Source organism: Bactrocera tryoni, chromosome 1 (genome assembly GCF_016617805.1).
Source record: "Bactrocera tryoni isolate S06 chromosome 1, CSIRO_BtryS06_freeze2, whole genome shotgun sequence".
NCBI lineage: Eukaryota > Metazoa > Arthropoda > Insecta > Diptera > Tephritidae > Bactrocera > Bactrocera tryoni.
In genome coordinates this window covers 59,421,492-59,444,488 of record NC_052499.1, presented here as the reverse complement: position 1 = coordinate 59,444,488, position 22,997 = coordinate 59,421,492, and the positions used below count along the sequence as shown (strand labels likewise).

Sequence of the window (22,997 nt, the reverse complement as noted above, 5' to 3'; positions counted from 1 at the left end):
TATGCTGTTAATCGCCTCAGAAGTCCAAATTTATTATCTCTGTCTGTGTGTGTATGTTAAATGAAATATTTTTTTAGCATCACCTGTGCTAATGAAATATTTATTCACAGCTTACAGCAAGAATGCGCATTTATGTACTGTTATGTTCAGAGTTTTGGTATACAAGGCACCTCAGTTGTGTGTCGCATAAATTAGCAATATGGGAGCTATCCTTGATATATGCTTCAAGAAAAATTTGTGTAATGCAACAAAGAGAATAAATTAGTGAGTTTATGTGAATTATATACACTTCGTGCGCTTAGAAGTATAATATTATCTTTATCTACACGAGTTTTGAATACGTAATTTGAAGGTTTTAATGTTAAGAATGAAAGTCCGAATTATCAAGCTCTCGCCTAGCGAAGCTGAAATTTCACAAATTTGAACCCATTGGGAGGAGAGGAATCTGAGTCAAGGATATAAGTTAGATTGCTAAATAATTTAATTAAAAGGTTAGTCAGGTGTAGCGAGGTCTTTTTCCACCTGGTTTTCCAACGGAGTGGAGGTCTTCCTACCCTCAGAGCTGGAGTGTTTTACTGTCCCTTAATTCGCTGAACTGCTTCAATGGCGTCGTATATCTCGTACAACTCATTGTTCCATCGACTGGGGTATTCGCCGTTGCCAATGACCAAAGAATCATAAATCTTCCATAAAACCTTTGTTTCGAAAACTCATCCGAATCATAAGATATTGTCATCGTGCATTCTATAGCAGGACGGGGATGATAAGTTACTTATAGTTTTTGATCTTTGTTCGTCGAGAGAGGATTTTACTTCTCAATTGCCTACTCAGTCCGAAGCAGCACCTGTTGGCAAGAATTATTCTGCGTTGGATTTCGAGGCTGACGTTGTTGTTGGTGTTAATGCCGGTTCCAAGATCGACGAAAATATCTACGACTTCGAAATAATGTCTGTCAATAGTGACGTGGGAGCCCAGTCGTGACCCATTTGCTTCGTGCGGGGTAGGATAGATACAAAGAGTTGAAGAGGGAAGCGGGACACATTTGCAGAAAGAAAAAGAGAAAAGCCAAAATTAGTGAGTATGAAGAGTAATGCTCAAAAATTTTACGTAAAAATGTAGCGTCTAATAGAAGGTTTCAAGACCGGAGCATACTCTTGTAAAACCCCAGAGGTGATCTAGTGACTGATGCCCACAGCATACTAAAATACGTAGGGAACACTTCTACACTAGGAGATGTCGAACCCGAAGATCTGCACGAGTTATACCCCAACATTGGTGTTTATGCCAGTAGGCAAGAAGAAGAATCAAAAATGCTGAGAAATTTAAATGGGCCATTTCGTAAAGCTGTTCTAAAAAATCACAACTTCTTGAAAAAGATGTCTTTTATTTAACTTTTTTATGATTTTCCAGTTATATATATGCATTATATGCCTCCCTATCCTCCAACCCCTCAATTTGCTGTGAAACTATCGCTGACCAGAGCAAATACATCAGTTGCAGCTTAAGCAATTGACCAACAAACCAAACCGATTGATTTGAACATGTGCGATAAACCGCAGCCACGAACGACCGCAGCACAGCAGAAGCGCATAATCAGTACAATAACAGCAACAACAAAAGCAGTAGCAATACAACCGAAATCATGTTTTACTACAAGCAAATGCGTCGCGACCAAAGCAACTTAAATAATAACAACAACAATAGTAACCTATATGTATATAGGGTAAACTTATCGCCGCTAGAGAGTAAAATCAACAACAACACAAAATGGGCAAACAGCGCTGGCTAACACCTTCAACAATAAACGGTGCATGTATGTATGTATATGCGTGTAGAGCGCGCCACCAAGTGCACAAGGCCGAACTGCGTCACAGCGTGCCTAACGGTTGTTGCAGAAAATATATTGGCAGAGCGATGGCGGCTTGTGGTGAGGCGCCGCCGCGGATTTGGATGAAGATATGCGAATGTGGATCAGATCTGTGTGAACGCAAGCTATTAGCATTATGCAAACGCAACCGCAGGCCTACTAAAACAGACGCGCACACACATACATTCACACTAGCCTGTTTGAATTTAATGCGCGCCAGTGGGAGTGTAGTAAATATGTAATATTTGCGCATTCATGTAGACCCTGGCAGATCTGTACAAACATAAATAAGATACATTTCGTCATTTAGTGGTGAGCCGCAGCGGCAACGCGGCACTGTCGTTACATAATCAGCAACGCATGCGCGACAACACATGTAAATATAATTAACTCTTCTCCACTAAATGCCACTAAACGCCACCAAACGCTTGTAAAACAACAGCCGTACTGCCAACTTGCCGTTAGTTGGCCAAGCAGTGAGCGCATGCGCCCTACGTCTTCGAAAGTTCACCGAATTGTACTGCGTTTTTTAAGACCAACGATTCGATTTATATAACACTTAACATTTTCTTTGTGCGCGCGACCAGCCGTGAAATTAGCAGCGACATGATTGCCAATTGAACCTGACAGCGCGTCACACATATTCACACACACGCACACATGTACAGGAACATACTTGAAAACATGATTGGTTTAACGCTTGTGGTTATATGCCTGCCCTACACTCCCGTCACACATACACACACATACATATGTGCGGTCGCGCTAGTATTTGCATATGCCACATAAATTTCCGTTTAGCGAAAAGTTTTTTTTTGCTTAAAATCATTGAAAATTTATTGCTGTTTCGCTTGAGTGGTTAAGTCGTTTGCATGCTTCAGTTGGCATTTTGCTTTTCAAGCACATCAGCTAGCGCTCTTCGCACCCTCACTATGCCCGCTTAGTGGTGGCTTTAAAATTTCGTTAACTCATCTCACTACAACTCCCGTTAAGTCGCAGCGGTGGTGGCCGCCGAAGGCTTTATTGCATGCGGTCACATTTACCGCTAACTTATGCTATAACACGAGCCTTCTCGCACCCCAACATCCTCAAAAATGCTAATATGTGCTTGCATCTATTTATATATATATGTATGTGTGCTTATCCGAGTATATGCATATATATAAGTGTGCTTTGTGCATTCCTAAATTCTTGTTTGTATATTCATGTGCTAATAGTTTCATTTGTGTGTGTAATTTATGAGTCGCCTGCATTAATAGGCCGCATAAATTGACTTGCGGTATTGCGATTTTGTTGTTGTGTGTGACGGTTATTGTTATACTTGTCGTATTATTGGTGGAATTACAACTAGAAATGTGTTGTTTTAATCCGTGAGAAACCGATGCATAAACCGGATGCAATGGTTCTGTTGTTGGGTTCTCAAATTTTGAAATGGCTTTTAGAAACTCCAACGGAAGAAGATATCTAAAGAGTAGGACAAAACTCTACAAAATATATTTGGTATTTGATTATCGGCCAGTGAAAGACGTAAAAAGAACAAATGAAGAAAAAATTGTTTTCATTAAAGCCTTTATGTCCACCATCAGATAAAACTTTGTTTTGGACTGGTACATATAAACTGTGTACGAAAACTTTTCAAAAATCTTTTTATATTCTAACTAAACGAGATAGATATAGTGTTATATACTACTGTGAGCAAGAATTAGTAAGACTTTCTAATTTAAGGTAACTTGGGTTCAAAAAATCGAAAAATTTTTTGTTGCTTAATTTGAAAGTGCAATGCCTCTTTCAGACAGAAATTCGAAATATTTCGGGAGTTATAACGAGTTTCCTAGAGCGCCTCGGACTTCTCTCTCTCTCTTGGAGTTGTTGAACTTTAAACGCGTTTTTCTCGGCATGGCTGTCAGTGACATGTGTGTCAAATGTCACATTAAAATAATTATTATTGTTTAATATACTTACCTTTCTGAATTACATCAAGTGCATTCGGCGATTTTTGTGATGAGTGAAATTATTCAGCAACAAGTTCCATTAAATTTTGCGTGCGGAATAAAGTTTCGGTTGCCGAAACGTTCAGAATATTGGGAAAGGCCTTTAGTGGTAATTGTTTGTCGCGAGCAATTGTTTTGGACTTGTACAAATTATTCTAAGAGGGTCGAGAATGCGTTGACGACGAACCACGTTCAGGACAACTATCAACATCAACTGATGATCATCACGTCAATAAAAGAAAGGAGTTTGTGCTAGAGGTTCGAGGATTAACAGGCAGAAATCTTACTAGCATCATTAGAATATCGGAGAGACCAGTGAAAACCATTTTGAAAGATCATTTAAGCCTAATAAAAGTAAAAGCACGATTGGTTCCAATATCACTCGAATTTTTCGAAAAAACAGCGATGACGAATATCGTGGCAAAGGTGAGTCAAAGTCGGAAAAACCACGTCAGGCAGGTCAAAAATCAAGGTTATGTTGAGAGTTTTCTTCGATTATCGAGGTGTGGTGCATTCTGAATGCCTACCGACCGGCCAAACTGTCAATATTTGAGTGTTATGCGTCATTTGCTCGAAGCTATTTGTCAAAAGAGTAATGAGTCGACAACTCTTGGTTTTTGTACCCAGATTTTTAGCAATAAATTAATTATTTTAAAATGATGAACAATGTCGTACTAACTATTTTTTGCTCAAGATGACGAGACGAGTTGAATTGCGTATGTCAGTCTGTCCGTCCATCTGCTTTTGTAAGCTGTAACTTGAGTAAAAATTAAGATATCTACATAAAATATGATATAACAAATTAAATTAAAAGGAGCACCTGTGGTTTGAAAACCTTTAAACCTCTGGTTCGGGTTACTTCATGAATATACTTTTGTAGGTGCTTGGCTAAAGTGGTATCACACGAAACTGCAAGTTTTATGAACTTGCTAGATCGGTATCTCAGTCTCTCCAGAGTTAGAATGGAAACGGGTAGGAGCTCCGATGGCTTCTTGAGGTCTACAATTGAATGTTTGGGCGAGCTCAGCGAGCGTTACTTAGCTACTAGCAACACACAGTACAATATTTCATATTACTCATACGCTCTGACGTCCGCTTATATTGTGGTTCGCATTCCACAGCTTGATAGGCCAAAAGCATGTTATTATCAACTTTTCATTGAAATAAGAGTGCAGATATGTATAAATTTGTTTACCGAATGAATTCCGATATAAAACCGATAATTAATCGATACTAATTAGGGAAAAAACGAAAAATTGCAGATACACAGATAATTATATGTCGCTTTTCAAGGATTATTCATAGCTTTAATAATAATTTTAATATGTTAAATTTAATTATTAGTGCCTATCAGCTATCTCAATACGAAAGATTTGGATTTGATTGCAAAATAGATTTGACCTATTTTTTTAGCAGAGAATTAGTGGAAAAATACAGCGATGGCACTGATTCATTTTATTTTTAGTAATGACTGAAACTAGAATAATTTTTACAAATAAATAAGTTTCCATAGAAAAAATTTGTTTCGGTTGTTTAGTTTGTATGGCTGCATATTGTCAGTTACGAGAGATGAACAGCTTCTAAGGAGAAAAGGCAGACAGATGGAAATGACTTAATCAACGCAGGTCGTCATACTGATCATATATAACGGATGATCCAAGTAGATCGTGTCAAGCTGTCATTATTCACTATCACCCATATTGAGACCCAAAATTTATTACTGGGTAATGCTCGAGGGAATAGACCACTTCCAGGACACAGTAAAGAAAATATAGCAGCCGAAGCTAAGAATATACACGAAGACCGTGGAGAATCGATTCGTCGTTCGTAGCAACTTGGACGTGTGTACCGACTTGGGCATTTCACGTCGAGATCTTAAATTGGAAGCGTACCAAATACAGCTTGTGCAAGAACTGAAGCTGCTCGACCTTCACCATCGATATCGTTTCAGACTATGGACTCTCGAAAAGTTCCAAGGAGATCCCATGTTCTCGTGCCAAATTTTATTCAGCGAAAGGACCCATTTCTGGCTTAATGGATATGTAAACAAGCAAAATTTCCGCATTTGGGACGAAAAGCAGCTACTTTATCCAGAAAAAAACCAGAGGTTGGTGTGGTTTGTGGGACGGTGGAATCATTGGTCCAAAAATGATGCCGGTGAGAACCTAACCGATCGATTGCCCACCAAGATCATTTCCCTGTGGGGATATGTAAAGTGTAAAGTCTATGTGGGAATCACGCTTCGAGTCAGGTATTCGAGCAAAACATTGCACGTGTCATTCTCCAGTTACCAATCGAAATGCTCGCACGAGTCATCGAAAATTAGACTCAACGAGTGAATCATCTGCGACGTAGCCGCAGCCAACATTTGAAGAGATAATCTTCAAACAGTAAATGCCAAAGAATGTTCTTTCGCATGATAATAAACACTCCCAATTAAATTTGAAGTTTCTGTGCTTTAAAAAAGTAGGAACCCTCTGAACCTTTCAAAAGAATTAAATACCATTGGGAAGGGATAGAGTGGGATACTGAAAAATCTACAGACCGGAATAAGTCTAACTACCAGCAAACTGTGAACAATGCTTGTTAGTCACCTGACATTAACAATGAATCGGATTTTGCTTATTTGCCTTGCTTTTGCGTAGTACTTAAAAATAATGCGCTTACATTATTGCCACTTGCTTTTACAATTCTAAATTATTTAATATGGTGGAATTAAAGCGGATGCTGCAAATTTAAATAAAATATATATTATATTATTAAATTAATATTTTGCGCTCAGTTACCGTAAATAAGACTAATAACATTAAATGTGAGCCTTAAACAGTTAACCAAAAACAAAACAAAAAAGGAGATTAACAAACAACAAAAACAACAATAACTGGGTATTTTTTTAATGCGCACGTGAAATCCCACTTAATCCACGTAATTACAATTACACACTCATTTACATGCTTTCGCAATGACACATTTGCACCGCATAAAATGCCACGCAAACGCAGTGATGCGTAACTGCATGCATGGCTAATGTGATGCATGTCCGAGGCACAACCACACACTCACGCATACATCCAGCCGGGCGATTGCACACATGTTGCATATGACACGTAAATCATTTGCGATAAGCGCGAGAGCTCAACAAATTACATTGAAGGACAGTTTTTAATCGCATCAGCGGTTGCAATGGGTGTCCAAATGTGGTTAACCGTGTTTTTGTGTTACAAACACACACACATCCATATATGATTTTTCTTTTTGCCTACATATTGCAGGCCCATTCACACATCAATTACCGCACACACACACACACTTGCGCTCATACCGCTGTAGGCTGCTGTCATGCCTGTGGGCTTTCATGCAGTTTTTGTTGTTGTTGTGTGGTGTTTTTTGTTTTTTTTTTTGTAATTTTTTACCGCTGTCACTGCAACTCGCCGCTTATTTGTTTGCGTCCATTCATTTTATTAATATCTTAAAGCAATAATTTACAAATTGCCATTGTGCGCATATTAACAATATTCGATATGATTTCCAATTGAACTGCTGCTCAATGCAAATGCGTGCTGGTAAATAAGAGTCAATTTGTATGCCTTTCAATGCCTGCTTATTTCAGCGTTCTACGATATCTTCCGTTATATTTGCATATACCAAACGCGTGTGACTATGTGTGTGCGCGTGTGTGTGTGTGTTGCAGTTACGTAAAATAGGCGAATTGCATGATTTTATCATAAAAAGAAAATTACAGTTATTATTTCGTGTGTGTATGTGTGTGTGTTTTTGTGTTAACAGTAAATTAAATGCAAATATTGGTTTGAGTATGTGAAATTGCGAGTGAACTCTAGTCCTTTGGCTCGGCTCCGTGTGATTGCATTTATTATGCGCCAATTGAGGCGCAACGAATGTAAAAATTTTTGACTTGCAACCACTGATTTGTGGCGTCATAAATTGGATAATAAATGCAGCTGGTAAATATGAGAAATTTTGCAATATTACTATGTGAATTGTAATGATGTGCTGTGCTGTGCCATAAATGCAACCCTGCATAATGATTTGTATTGGTAATATTACAAAAGGCATGTGTTACTTACGAGGGCCACTTTAGAAGTTGGAGTATATAAAGTACTAAGGACTTATTTCAAATTTTACGAGGAACATATTTTGGAAGTCTATTTTGGATCATTTAAAAAAAATTGCGAAAAGTTTTCTTCCACGTGTTGTTTGAGAAGAATATGAATATAACCGTTTAGTTGTAAGGTTTGGTTCTCTCATTTAAAGGATCGTCTTAGTGTGAAATTTGCGTGAAATCGATTATTTTTTTATTAACTCTTGCATTACCGGATAGTATACATTATAATAAACATTCTCTCAAATTTTGAAATCGAAATTCAAATTATTTCGGTCATTACAACGTTTCTTGTAGAAAGGGAACGGTGTGGAGAATATAGCAGCAGTAATCTTCAAACGCGATTTTCTCAGAATGGTGTTTTTCAAAATGGTTTCCACTCGCAAAGAAAGAGTTTTGAAGATACATACATATTTTTAACGTCATTCGCTATCACGCTATGAATGCTTTAATTTTTTTTATCTTCCTATTTTTTCTACGAAAAACTGTCGAAAAAATATTATAATAAAAAATATACTGTGTGTGAGCTCCCAAATTTTACTCGCACAGAGGTGCAACAGTCAAAAAGGAAATATTTAGATGTTTTGACCTCGTTTTCCAGTACTTATTGAATCTCACTGTGTAAAAACCGATCGCGCAATGATCTGTTAGAAACTCCACAACTAAGGAGAGTGTAGCCTTATTGAGACAAAAAGCACACTAAATCTATTGCATGAAAGGAGCGTTGTACGGACCCGTTGCCATTCTACTGATAACAGGGCGATTCCGCTGTTGCCTGGCTGGTCTTTTCACAAAGTGACGCGATGTCATTGATAACGAAGTTAAGCATTCCTTAATCAGCCTGAAACGCAGTTGGCTAGTATCGCCGCCGTACTAACAGAGTGCATCTCTGAAGGACGTTGCTCTGCGAAGCAGTAAATCTACCGCTATGTTAGCGGCAATAACCTCGCTTGGAAAAACAGTAGTAAGGAAGTATGAAGCTGAAGTTGATATAGAGTTTCTGATAATAAATTTACAATTATAATTAAATTAATTGTTTCTCCACTTCGACACCCTCGTAAGGCATACATTATGAGGTACACGCTAGAACTTCTTGATTAAAAATTGGTTTGATACTCTCTATACTGTTTCTATTATACTTTTGACAGTGTAGATTAAGAACAGATGCCTCTGATATGCATATTTAGTTTAACGATATTTAATGGTGTAGAATATGTAAATATTGTAAATATAATGGAAAGAGTGTATTTTTCAACAAAATATTGAAATGCTTTCGCATGTTTCCAAAGTTTAAGTTAGTTTAAATGAGCTTATTTGAGATGCTTAGTTTTCGAAGAGTTCAACGCGTTAGGGGTATCGAAGGACCGGTGTTAAACTACTTTCAAACATAAATTTTCTGTAAGTCTCGATCTAACCTCTCTCTTAGAAGTGAAAAATGAAAATTACCCGTCAAAGGACTAATTTTGGCATTGCTACTTGCAATCTGTGGACTGAATTTTCGTTTAAAACTTGTATAAACAGATCGGACTTAAAAAATATTTATATAAAAAAGATTTAATAAAAATTAAATTAAAAGCGACTTTTATAAGCACACACGTACACAAATACTACCCCACAACATCCACACACCTTGGCACATATCAAACAAATTAATGTGCATATTTTTCCACATGTCAATAACGGTATGTGTTCATATTATGTTTAATAAAATGTCAAATCGTAATTAAAATTGAAATGATGTGCGTCGTCAGCTATGCTCAATTACATATCGATGCCATTTAATATACACATGTATATACATAAGTTTTATATACACACACCATTACAAACAAGATACTCACTTCACGCATGTGTGGCAGAAAATATTTTAATTTGTTATTTATAGAGAAAAAAATAAATTACTAGATAATGTGTTCCAATTATTTGCAAAAGAAAGCAAACATAATAAGTGCAAATGAGTTATATACTTACTATACACATATGTATGAAATAAATGTAAATACATATGAGTGGAAAGCAGTTGCAGAAAGTATATTAAAATGGCAGAAGTTAAATTAAATTTTTGAGGCGGCAAGCAAACGAATGAAATAAGCTATTAATTAAGGATCAAATTTAATGATACAGGGTCTTACAATAAGAGTTATTTAATATCCTTCAAAAAAAAAAAAAAACACTATAATACTTAAGTAAATTCATATATTCACATTTAATGTGAAGTACAATCGATACAATTCGATTAACCCATTTTTCGAGTACTTTTTCCATTAAATCAAGTAATATGTCTTGAATAGCACGTTTATTACTGAATTATAAAACTTGAAGGGAGTTCGGTGTATTACTAAAGACCAATAACTTTAAATAATCCTACAAGAAGTAGTCTAATGGTGTTAAATGGTGTGGTGTTTTGAAAGCCATTCAATGGCACAATTTCTTGAAATAATCGAATTTTCAAACTTTTCTTACAATAAATCGGTTGTTGCAGGAACCTGTTGGCACCAGATATTGTCAAGATCTGCTTCTTCCAATTGCGGCCATAAAAAGTTGGTTCTCATCGGTCTATACCGCTCTCCATTGACAATAACGGTGTCACCAGCCTCATTTTGAAAGAAGTTTGGACCGATGATTCCACCAGACCAATAAACCACACCAAACTGTCAATTTATGTGCATGTAATGGTTGTTCAGCAATATATTTGTGGATTTTCTTCATACTAGAATGGACAGTTTCGTGTATTTATCGCACCACGCAGATGAAAGTGGGCTTCATCGGAGCAGATGATTTTTTAAAAAATTGTTATCGATTTCAAGCTGTTCCAAGGCAAAAACAGTAAATTGCGTAATTTATATTTTAGTACAAAGTAATTTCTCTGTTTTTTCATTGAATGCGGTTTTGTGCAATTTTGTGCGGTTTTTGATGGCTTTTCCTTGACTTACATTCAGATTGGAAGCCCTGCAAATTTATTACTTTATTAATGGTTCGGTTCATGCGGCACGACATGTGCTGCATTTAATGTTCGCCAAGCAGAGTCGGTAATTCGTGAATCGGTTTCTCACCACGTTTACTTTCATGGATAACGTGCATCCTCAGAGATGCTTTACTGTGCGCAACGGGGACGCTATTGCTGCCGTGGAGCAGAGTATCGAAGAAGACTCGAATGCGTTTATCCGCCATCGCTCGCAATAACTGGATTGTTGCCCATCAATTTTATGGAAGATTTTGCAGAAGATATTGGTTTCAGCAATAAAGTTCACTTTTAGTTGAGTGGCTGCGTTATTAAACAAATTGGTTGCAGATGCCGTTACATTTCCAAAAAGTCACTGTTTGGGATGCTCTATGATGAGAGGTCTATATTCTTCAAAAATGATGCCGTCATAATTAATGGAGAATGCTATAGAGTCATGATGTGGAAGACCTTTGATTCCAATAACACGGCGCTGCATATCATGTAGCCAACGAAATAATCAATTTATTGAAGGAAATTTTTGGTGACCGCGTAGTGGGTCTGGCGAGGCTTCCATGCTCGTCTGATTCTATATCGCTTTACTATTTTTTTTGTAGGGTTATTTGCCCAAAATTATTTTCAAAAGATAATGACAAACCCTTGTCCTTATAATAAATCTAAATTCTAGGCCTTGGCATTGAATTATATACATTTCATTTCTTATTGAAAAGAACAGGTCGGAAAAACACCATTTAATTGATAAAGGTCTCATTTAGAGTAGCGAAATTGTAGAGAACCTTAAAGCAATCGAAATAGGTCACTATTGCCTTGTGATGCTGTAGAGAAGTTATTGGCAAAAGGTGGGCTAACTCATCGAAATTTGTCTCTTGTCTTTACGACATCATAGTCAAGAACATTATGTTCTATCGAGACTTTATGGGTGGAGGGCTATAGAAAAGCCCACACTTGCAAAGAAACGCGAGAGCGTTCAATGAGTGGCTCTCATCAGCATTTGTGGCGCGCTAAGGTCTACTCTAACCATGGCACTAAACGCCATCTTGCACATATACGAGTATAAACATCGTCGGAAGGTGTATTGCAGCAAAATTTCTACCAGATTAAGAGAGTCTGGTTTCCTAAAAGAACATATGTGTAAACACTTATAAATTCACACTCACTTTGACTCATAGCAGATCATTTGAATCATGGAGTCGCCAAACGGAACTCTGGCGGCTCCTTCTCCGCCCATGTGCCGGCGACTACCTGACTATTGCAGTGTTTCTCAGGGCGAGGTTGCAGCTATGAGTGTAGCAGTAGGTTTACTGCTCCGGAGTGCAGCCTTCTTCAGAGAAGTGACCATCCACTCAGATAGGAGAGCTGCACTATTAGCCTTGAAGTCATAAATAGTGCGTTCAAGGCTGGTCAAAGAGTGCCTAAGCTCGCTAGTGTTTTTTTGATAAGACTGGTATGGCGGAATCGTAGGAAACTGTAAAGCTGCTGAGCAACCAAAAAAAGGCACCCTAGAACCGCCATCGGTAGAATGGGAAGCGAGTTGATGGTGCCGTATCCTCTTGTGTTCTATTACTAGATAGCTCGGCTTCGCGGACACTTGGCCAGCGGGCCACCATCGATACATGTGCTATCGCAAAAGCTGTGCGAACAAAATCAAGATACATCTTCATGAAAGTTGTTTATATTAAATTTCTTAGCTAAAAGGCACTACTAAACCGTAGCTGGTTACGTTTTCTTTCTGTTATACATGTTGTTCTTATAAGAAACGCACTTCGTTGTTGTTTCAATTTTTTTAATTTTAATCACAGCAGCGTTGAGAACATACCCATCCCCGTAAGATAGTCGCAAACTTACGCTATACGTATAAAATGCGCATTTGCGAACTTCAAAAAAGGCATTGCTATCGTAAAGTTCTAGAAATAGCTTGCAAATGCAAATTTGCGCCTTACGATATGCTAAAGAAAGTAGCTCTGCACTTCGGGGACCAACAGAGAAGTTGTTTATTTTTTAGTTTTCAAATAAATTGTACTTATAATTTGCTATTTTCTTATTAAAACTAATTTGCATATTTGCAAAATTCCTTACGCCAATAATAAACTCAAGTTTAATCCCAACTCATGCAGCTAAGCGCTTGCCAGCGGGTCGTCATGTCGTATGAGTAACCTCCATTTAATTACTGCAATGCTATTCCTTTACACAACTCGCAGCTAATTAATTTCAATTTTAATTTTTGCAAAACACACTCGAAGCTCATTTGCAAGTGCCGGAGCGTAGCGGAGCGTGGCATAGCGTATTAAACATAATTAATATGCAAAGCAGGTGTGCTGCTAACGCACTAACACAAACACCGGAGTATAAATTCTGTTACGCTCTATGTGCGTGTGTTTATGTGTGTGCATAGGTGTTGGAGAAGCATTTAAGTATTTCTCATTTTTATGCGTATACGCACTTCAATCAATCAACAGCCAAATTAAGGCCAAAGCTAATGTGCATGCCTTAATTAAATTATGCTGAAAGTATAACAACAACAAAAATTTAATTATAATAAAAATAGCAATTACAAATCTGTGCATGCAAAGCAGCAAGAAATCAATTGGCGAGCGCGAGCCGAAGTGCGTGTGTGCGTATGTAATTAATTTCAATTACGCAGCTTATAACAGTTATTGGTATTGTGCAAAAATTGTTATGTCCCATACATGCATACACATGCCCGCACATAAAGTGTTTACGTGTGCGCAGACAAATTGTGGTTTTACATTTAATTCAATTTATTTTTGTTTTGCCAGTCAATTGCGTCACACAATAATTAACACATGTTTCTGGGTGCATAATTTAGTTGCATTGCTAGGCTCTATAGTAATGTGTATGTGTGTGTGTATGTGTGGCTGCTTTTGATGTAATTTTGTGCGCTTAAAATTTTCGCGAAACTAATTCAGGCGCGTTGACATTTGTGGTGTATTTGACAATTAGCCGCTGCGTGACCAGCTGGCGTTTCACACACACCCACACGCACAAATACCTATGCATGCCCACACATCAATATACACACATTTGCGCCCTTTGTTTACACACTAACGGTTAAGCGATTTACAAATATTAGCATTGCTGATTGCTGCCGCCTGAATTGGTAAAGCCGCCAGCGGGTTTATTGCGGCCGAACAATATAAATGTCAATAAATTAAGCAAATTTGTCAAAGAATTTGCAAAAATTAATAATCATCAGAAATTAGGCGCTTTGTACTAATTAGCTGCTAAAATATATATTTTATTGCATTCTATTATGCAATTTGTTGTTGGGTCTTGTTGTCATCTTTTTTGCATATTTCGCTCGCAATTGCAGCGCGATTAATTTTTCGCATTAAATATTAGACATATTTATTGTAGTTTTCATACGAATTTATTGCTAAGCTAACATTTGACACGCCTAATTATGAGCAAATGCAAAGCGGTAAAAATAATTGCAAAATTTGTTTTTAATAAATTATGCTAGGATGTGGAAAGTCGATTTAAGCTGGCAGTATTACACAATACAGAGTGGCAATAAAAAGAGTCAAATAATTACCCGTAATTAATTGTAAGTCTCAATTAATTCATCAATAACGGATAATTAATCAAATTTCAACTTAAAATAAAATTAATAAAATTAAATAATTAATGAAAAATAATAAGTTAATTGAATAATGATTAAATGACTATTTCTAATTTAAATAATTTGTAAAAAATAATTAATTTAATTAGAAAATTAATAAAATTTAACTGATTTAATTGAGTAGTAAATAAAACATAATTTATTTAACCAAAATAAATATGAAGATGTGACTAATTTGTTTAAAAATATCAAAGGCCTAAATGAAGTAATTAATTAAAAACTAAGCTAAATTAGCAATTTTCATAATATTTTTTTTTTTAATTTAAAGAAATATAAGTATATACCAAATAAATAGAAGCAAGCTGACTGAAATATTTACTAAATTTAATTTAATTTAATTAAATAGTCAAGAAATAAGAAGTATTTAATTTAAAAAATATTAAAGGGAAATTAATTTATTAAAAAAATTTAATTAGATAATTAAAAAGTAATAATTAAAGAAATTTAATAATTAATAAAATAATTAATTTAACTAGAAAATTAGTAAAACACAACTAATTTAATTAAATAGTTAATAAAACATAATTTATTTTTAACATTTTTAAGGAAACAATAATTAAATGAAGTAATTAATAAAAAAAAAATAGTTTAATTAGCAATTAAAAAAAGATTTCTTAATTTAAATAAATATAAGAATATATCAAATAAATAGTAGGAACTTTACTCAAATAATTAATGACAAAATAATCAGTATACAAAATTAATATTTATTTATCTAAAAAATATTCCAAAATATTTAATGTATTAAAATTTATAAAAATTAAATAATTTTAGTGTATAATTATTTAATGAATATTAATAATTAATTCAAAAACAAAATGTAAGTCAATAACTTAAATAAGAAACAAAATTTTCATTTAAAACATTATAATTGATTTAACTAAATAACTAACTTTACCAGTAATCAATTCAAAATTAATTAAATTAAATTCTAAATAAATAATAATTAAATAAATTTAAAAAAATGCCTTAAAGTAATTTATTTGGTTAAATTAGCAATACGTTAATACTAAAAAATTATTATTATAAAATTAGTCAAAATAGTAAAAAAATATAATTTAATATATAATTGATATATAATTGAATTAATTAATAAATGAAAAAACTGACTTAATTAGAATAAATAAGGGAAAACAATCAATATTCTTAGGTAAAAAAATACTTAAATAAGCCATCGAAAAATAATAATCAATAAAATAAAAAAAATTTTAAATTAATTAATTTAATCAAATAATAAAATTAATTATGATAATGAAAACTTGTTATGATAAAATAGTTTTATAGAAAAGCCTAAATTTTAATTTAATATTAAATAAAAAATTAATTTAGTTAAGTAGTAAGTAATAATATTAATGAATAATTTTAAGAGTTGGTATAAAGTAATTAATTTATTCCAATTAGTAACAAAAAAATAATTTAATTGGATATTTAATAAATTATAATTAAGTAAACTAATTAATTAAAGTAAATAAGGGAAAATAATCAATTTGCTTAGGACCAAATTTGAAAAATAATTAATTAAATAAAATAATTCTAACAAAAAATAGTGTAACTAAAAAAAGAACAAATTTAAATATTAAATAGAGGAAATAAAAACTTAAATTTTTTTGATTAAAAAAATATTTTCGTATTTAAATATATGTATACTTAATTAAACACTTCTTCCACACACTTCATGAAACTCCATTTCGCTCTCTACTTGCATATAACCATATTCTTCAATTTTAATCATGCAGAATTTCACTCACCTTTGGCGATGGCACCACTGAAAATGTGTTCATTATCCTGTCGGGGTACTCTTCGCGTATTTTGGAAATAAGCAGGGTACCCAGACCGGAGCCGGTACCGCCACCCAGAGAATGTGCCAATTGGAAGCCTTGCAGACAATCGCAACCCTCGGACTCTTTGCGCAGCACATCCAACACAGAGTCAATTAGCTCGGCGCCCTCTGTGTAATGACCTTTGGCCCAGTTATTGCCTGGAATTTCAAAGTTTTATTAAAATCCAAAAGTGGTCATTTGAACCAAATCTAACCTGCTATCTGCAGTTCAACGATATTGTATAATTTGACTTTTCTTTGTTTTTACTCACCCGCTCCGGACTGGCCGAACACGAAGTTATCTGGCCTGAATAGCATACCCATTGGCGATTGGCGAACAGCATCCATTGTGCCTGGCTCCAAATCGATGAGTACAGCGCGTGGTACGTATTTTCCACTGCTGGCCTCATTGTAGTACACATCGATGCGTTCCAATTGCAAATCGTTCTCACCAACGTACATGCCATTCGGGTCGATGCCATGCTCATCGGAGATGATTTCCCAGAACTAAAAAAAAAAAAAAAAAATTAAAATGAAAAATTAATTTAAGAAAATAATAACAATTTCAGGTGTTCTATAATATTTAATTTTTATTTTTAAGTTGCATAATATTTTCTCAAAAAAATTTCAACAATTACATATTACAAAATTATTCGTTGGTGTGCTACGTTGTTTGTGAGTTCACAACGCGTTTCACGACATTGTTGCATACTTTGTGGCGCAAAATAATAATTTCATGCTTTAACAAATAAATAAAAATCTGCCTGCTTCAAATGCACACACATTGCAAATTATACATATACAAAATTCTCTAGAAATGAAGAAAAAACTAACACTACTGAATATTCAATACATGAAAATGCAAATATTTTTGATGGCGCGTGAAAATCATTGAAATAATGCTTGCAAAAAACCATACAGTCTTGGCCAGCAAATTATCAATGTCTACAAAGGAACATTTCCAGACAATTGTTTTACCCACAAGCTGTTATTGCAATAACTCAATCTGAAACTTAGCAATAAGAATGCAATTTAGCGGAGGCTTTAGCCGGGTAGGCCCACTGTGGGGTTTATGATTTTCAAAATCGGGTGTGGCTGAAACTATGCTTATCCCCCATATGATTATGCTCTTAGAATCTATTAAAATATCGATAACTGCCAGAAGCGTAATAGTCATACAGTCTTTTAAAACTGTTAGAATATGGCAAAATCGGAGTACAACCACGCCTACTTCCTTTATAATATCATTTCGAATGCCACCAGTTCTTTTAAATTTCCCATAGATAACTTCAAAAATCAAAAAATTTCTCCAATCCGACCAAACTTTCTCTATACCGATGTACCGAATATCAAAACCTCGTTATATTAAAACTCGAAATGCCAGACGAATTGTACTTAATCTGCTACGCAAACGATGGGACAGCTGTAATTACAGTAAGAGACACTGAAGAACTGCGAAGAAAACTTAATCAGGTCATGATACGAATGCAAGCATGGCTCGACTCCACACAAGCTCCAGCTCGCTTCGGAAAAAGCAGAGCTACTACTGCAAACAAATAAGCACGAACCCCTCGAAACGAGTATGCAAACGACTACGGATATAGTTAGGACACAAAAAGCAGTAAACTACATAGGCGTAAGATTGGACCTTTTGGGTACAAATCCAGCACGTCGCAGGAAAGGCAGCGAAGATCACCTCCCAACTGAGCAGACTAATGGCCAACATATGAGGCCTCAACCACGAAAAGAGAAAGTTCCGACGACAATCAGCGCCCTATTATTCGGAGCGGAGACCTCGGCAGGCGTGCCTAAAAAGGAAAACCGGCGCAAGGTAGTAGGCAGAGTATACCGCACCGCAGTCCTCAGAGTGGCATCAGATTAATGAAACTAAAACTTTTGTATTTGACGTTTGCTCAGATCGGATTACTATAGCATACAGCTGTCATATAAAAAAATGAACGAAATCAAGTGCTTGTATCAACATTTTTTTCATTTCACAAGATGGCATCACAAAATTTGTCATGAATTTTTGTCTAAGGCAAGGGTGTAATCTCTGAAGATATTGTTCAGATCGGACCACTATAGGATACAGCTGTCATACAAAGTAATGGATCAAAATTCAGTCGTTGTGTGAAAAACTTTTATATATTACGTGATATCTTCACGAAATTTGGAAACGGTGCAAACTCCGAAGAAAATGTTCAGATCGAACCACTGAGCGATAAAACTAAACTTCTTGTAGAGAATTTGCATCTGTGATTGGCATCATAGCTTCGGTGCATTCGAAGTTAATCTTTCTTCTAATTGAAAGTTATTTTTCTACCTTTTAATAATCAAACAATGCAATATTTGTGGGAAATAAAATCCGTCTTTATATTCAGCGCCACCAGTGTACATATTGCATTACACACATTTATATACACATAAAATACAAGCATACGTGCTCATATAACTGCATAAGCGCATAATTCGATCGGTAGCAAAATAGTTTTTCAGCGCAAAAATAAAGAAACACAAAACGAGTGAAATAATCATTTTACGCTGCTGAAATTCATATCCTTGTAAACTGAAAAAAAACTTGGAAAAATTCGCCACCGCGGGCATTCATTACAATATCCAAGTAACAAACGTTGTAGCACAATGAAAGTGGTGGTGGAAAAAATATCATCGCAAAAAATTACAAATACACACATAGAGCAAAGAAATATAGTGCATAGATCAATGAATTTTAACAAAAATTTCCATTTTGCTGCGCTAAAAACGCGGACGACAACTGCCAGTGGGTTGTGTGGGGCGCGTTAGATGTGAATAGATCTGCTGTGCGGGTTCTCAAGCAATTTCGCCGCCGGCATTTATAGTTCAAACGGTGCTTGCAAATACCGGCACATATGTTTATCTGCTTGCAACACACACATTTATACGTGCATACCTGACATGCCCTTAGTTGATGCTTTGTCGCCAGTTGAAATCGCTAGTATTCGCGCCCACAACTACTTTTCCACCGTTTCCACGCGGTGTTTCGTATGGATGCAAGCAATTTATGCAGCTTCGTTATTGGAAATTGATATTCATTTTGCTATTATATTCTTTGCAATGCTTTCGCATTCACTTCGTTTTTTCACCCCCGTTGCGATTGAAACCAATTTCACGTGTTTATGAAAATACAAATTTCTATTTTGCTGCTATTTGTCCGAAGATATTGTTGCACCTTACAAAAGTGCCCACCTTTGTGGGAATGAGTCTGATTGCATGGGCTCTGAGCTGCACGTGTGTTTTTAAAAACAAAGCAAAATATATGTCGTTTTATAAATATTTTGTTTGTTCTTGAATTGGAGAACTCCATAAAATCGATATTCTTTTATCAGAATATTGCTTGACCTGGCATTGAGTGAAAACAAAACTTGGTTCGGATTATTATAACGGAATATTATTTTTCATAAATTTTAAAGTGAATGAAAATGCAATCCGTTAAAGTTTTAATTATTTTCTTATCTGTTCTGAGTCAAAACAAAAATCTTAAGCACTTGAACTTTGCTAGAAACAGATACCTTATGCTATAGCTATATGTACACCACGCTTTTAAGACTTTATAGCTTCAAGCTGTTATTTAGTTTGACAGCTGAATAAATTGCTCAAAAGCTAAGGATCTTGAAAGCTGTACTTGTAGTTATATCCTAATTAACTTTGATATTAAACCCAAGCTTTAATCTAAAGTTTTTCTAATACAATTTTCACCTGAGATTTTCCTTCTGAGCATTGGGTCTATTGCTTCGTTTTCTATGTCGGTCACCTCAAAGTAATACCGCAATACACTTGTTTCAATGTTTTTTCAAGCCCCGAAACAGTTGTTAAAGTCAATTTCCGGAATAGCCTTCAATAAACGTAGCGATTAACGTTTAATATCTTCAATTGATTCAAAACGGTTTCTCCGAAACGGTCGTTTAAGTATGCTGATAAGCCATAAGTCATACGGAGCTAAATCAGGCGAATGCGGTAATTGCGGCACGATATTGGCGAAAAATTCTTGAAGAATCAATGCAGTATTCGACGGTGTATTATCGTGGTGCAAAAATAACTTCGCGGAAATGACGTATAACACTCAAATAGTATTCCTTGTTGACAGTTGGCCGGTCGGCAGAAATTCGGAGTGCACCACACCTCGATAATCGAAGAAAACTGTCAACATAGCCCCGCTTTGTCTTTTACTGGTTTCGGCTTACCTTTACCATGATATTCGGTCGATTGATCGTTTGTTTCCGGGTCGTGAACATTGATGAACAGCCAGCAATAAGACGTTTTACAGTAAGATCTCTGACTTTTAATTCTCGATTCTTAAGCTCCAATATCTTTATTTTATTGACGTGTTGATCATCAGTTGATGTTTATATTCTGATGAATAGGTTTTTGCGTAAAATTTAAATTAAAAAGTCTTTTAATTTTTTGTCCAAAGTAGTATATCTATCCACTATATATCTTATCAATGCACAAGTTCGTAGGGTCATTACTAGACCTTAGTTGAGAGTGATGAATCGCTCATTGCTAAGCTAAAATCAAAAGTAGTCCAATTAATTACCTCTCATAAAATCTCTCACTCGAGCGGTGTATTGCTTTGAAGTCAGCTAGGGAGTATATACAATAGCATGCGAGGTACATAAAATTATATAGAATATACCGTTAAGCCTGATAGTTTTAGATTGCCGAGTCTAATCCTGAACTACGCTTAATTTTCTTAGCAGCTGTTTGGACATAGAGCCGCAGAAGATTCCTATTTTACTCAACATTTAGCAGAATCAAGTATTGCAGGTAGCTTTTAAGCATGAAAGGCTGGGAAAATTCGAAAATAATTGGAGTTCCGTTAAAAAAATATTCACTTCACGCATAATCTCCTACACAAATTGTGTATCAATTAAATAAAAAAAAAAACATTATGCTCTAGGCCACTGCGTCCGACAACACACTACAAAACTCCTACACTCGTTGATCCCATTCCAGATACATTTATTATTATTTTATCACAAATTCCATTGTTTTGCTTTTACTTCGGCGACATATGCTTTTCTTCCGCATGAATATGAATTTCAGATTTGCCGCGCATATATAAATACGTAAATATTTTGTGAAGCAGCAACAAGTACAACCAGTGCGCCACAATTTACACGCGTTTATGTTTTTAACCACAATTTTTGCCTTGTTTGTCTTCGTGGCAATGTTATTGTTGTTGATTGTTAGGTTATGCTGTTATGATTTGCAGTATAACCTTGCTGGCTCCTTCATTGGTTTTATGGGTTTCATTGCCAAAAGAAAAAATGTTAATTGTGAGAAAATTGCAAGCTGCCGTGACACGCTTGGTTCAATGCATTTTAAACGGTATACTTTTTGTTGTTGTTTTTAGATTACCGCTACCCCTGCAGCGAAGTGGAATGTTATGGTTGAAAGGATGCGCCTATCCTTTTGCTAATTTGCTTTTAAATTGAGAATTGCTGAAAGGTGCGTCGAAATTGAAGTACATCAATCAGTTGCTATCAATAATGTAACGATATTGAAATGTAACGGTATAGTAATAAAAAGCTGTAGTACATGGCAGATTTTATGGCTCTATGCTTGTGAAAGTTAAATGGCACATACAAAAATGTAAGTAGTTCATAAATATTTAGTGTCAATCCACTTTAGAGCTCGCAGGATATTCTAAAAAATATTCTTAAACAAGTAAGGATGAGCTAAGTTCGGGTATAACCGAACATTTCATACTTTTTCAACTTGCAAGAATTAAAGTCAGGGAAGTACCTTCAGATACATAAGGCTTGTTTGTTATATGGGGTCTATAGCGAGTTCTCACCCCATTTTATTTATTCTAAAGTTTGCAAGGAGAGGCGGTTAACGTGTGTTTGACATAGGTACCTGTTGACGACAGTCTTACTCCAGCGCTCAAAAGTATAGAGGAGGAAATAAATGCGTTGATCAGCGCAATGCCACTAACCACCTTGGTAGGGTTCGAGGCCCATCTAAAATCTCCGCCGTACTTTGGGTCTGGCACCTGCTTACAATGCAACTCAACATCCAACTGTCAAGGTGTCAGTCCTTCTCGCATTCGAGTTTAACCATAACCACTACCATACTCCCCGAGGGGACAGTCCGTATGAAAAGGTTACTGGAAGCTTAGAGCTCCTGCTCCTCGTCGTACCAGAACTAAGTCTCCACTTACACCTCGTAGCCGAAACTACAGTTGAGCTTCCGTACTGCTCTCCACTGGTGACCGGTGGTTCACACAAGAAGCTAATCTTAATTCCCAGTTAAACGCCCAAACAGTTCACGCGCAAACGGCACTAACTGTTCGGCATTCTGACTAGTGGAGATCACACCGTAGTTTAGCCAATCTCCATACCACCTAGATCCGTAATGTCCGAGTACATCGGAGCTCCGTAAGCAGAAAACCCATACTCAGAAAGAATCTGAAGTTTTTGTTACACTAAACTTACGTCACATACTTGATGCTGATCTGTCTTTACGCAGCATCGTCACAGTGTTTTTCATCGATATGTCCACCACCACACCTAAACTCCAAGTATTTAAAGTTTCTAAAAATTGTCCTCCCGCCCGC

General features: G+C 35.7%; 1 protein-coding gene across 1 annotated transcript in view; it reads right to left on the bottom strand.

Annotated features, from left to right (window-relative positions):
• The window catches only part of LOC120767550 (tubulin beta chain), a 112,602-nt gene that overhangs the window by 25,089 nt on the left and 64,516 nt on the right, over positions 1–22,997 (bottom strand). The window contains exons 2-3 of the mRNA XM_040093714.1: positions 16,672–16,906; positions 16,329–16,558 (exon numbers count right to left, since the gene is read on the bottom strand). Coding sequence (XP_039949648.1) covers positions 16,329–16,558; positions 16,672–16,906 — 465 coding nt within the window. The remainder of the gene's footprint in view (positions 1–16,328; positions 16,559–16,671; positions 16,907–22,997) is intronic.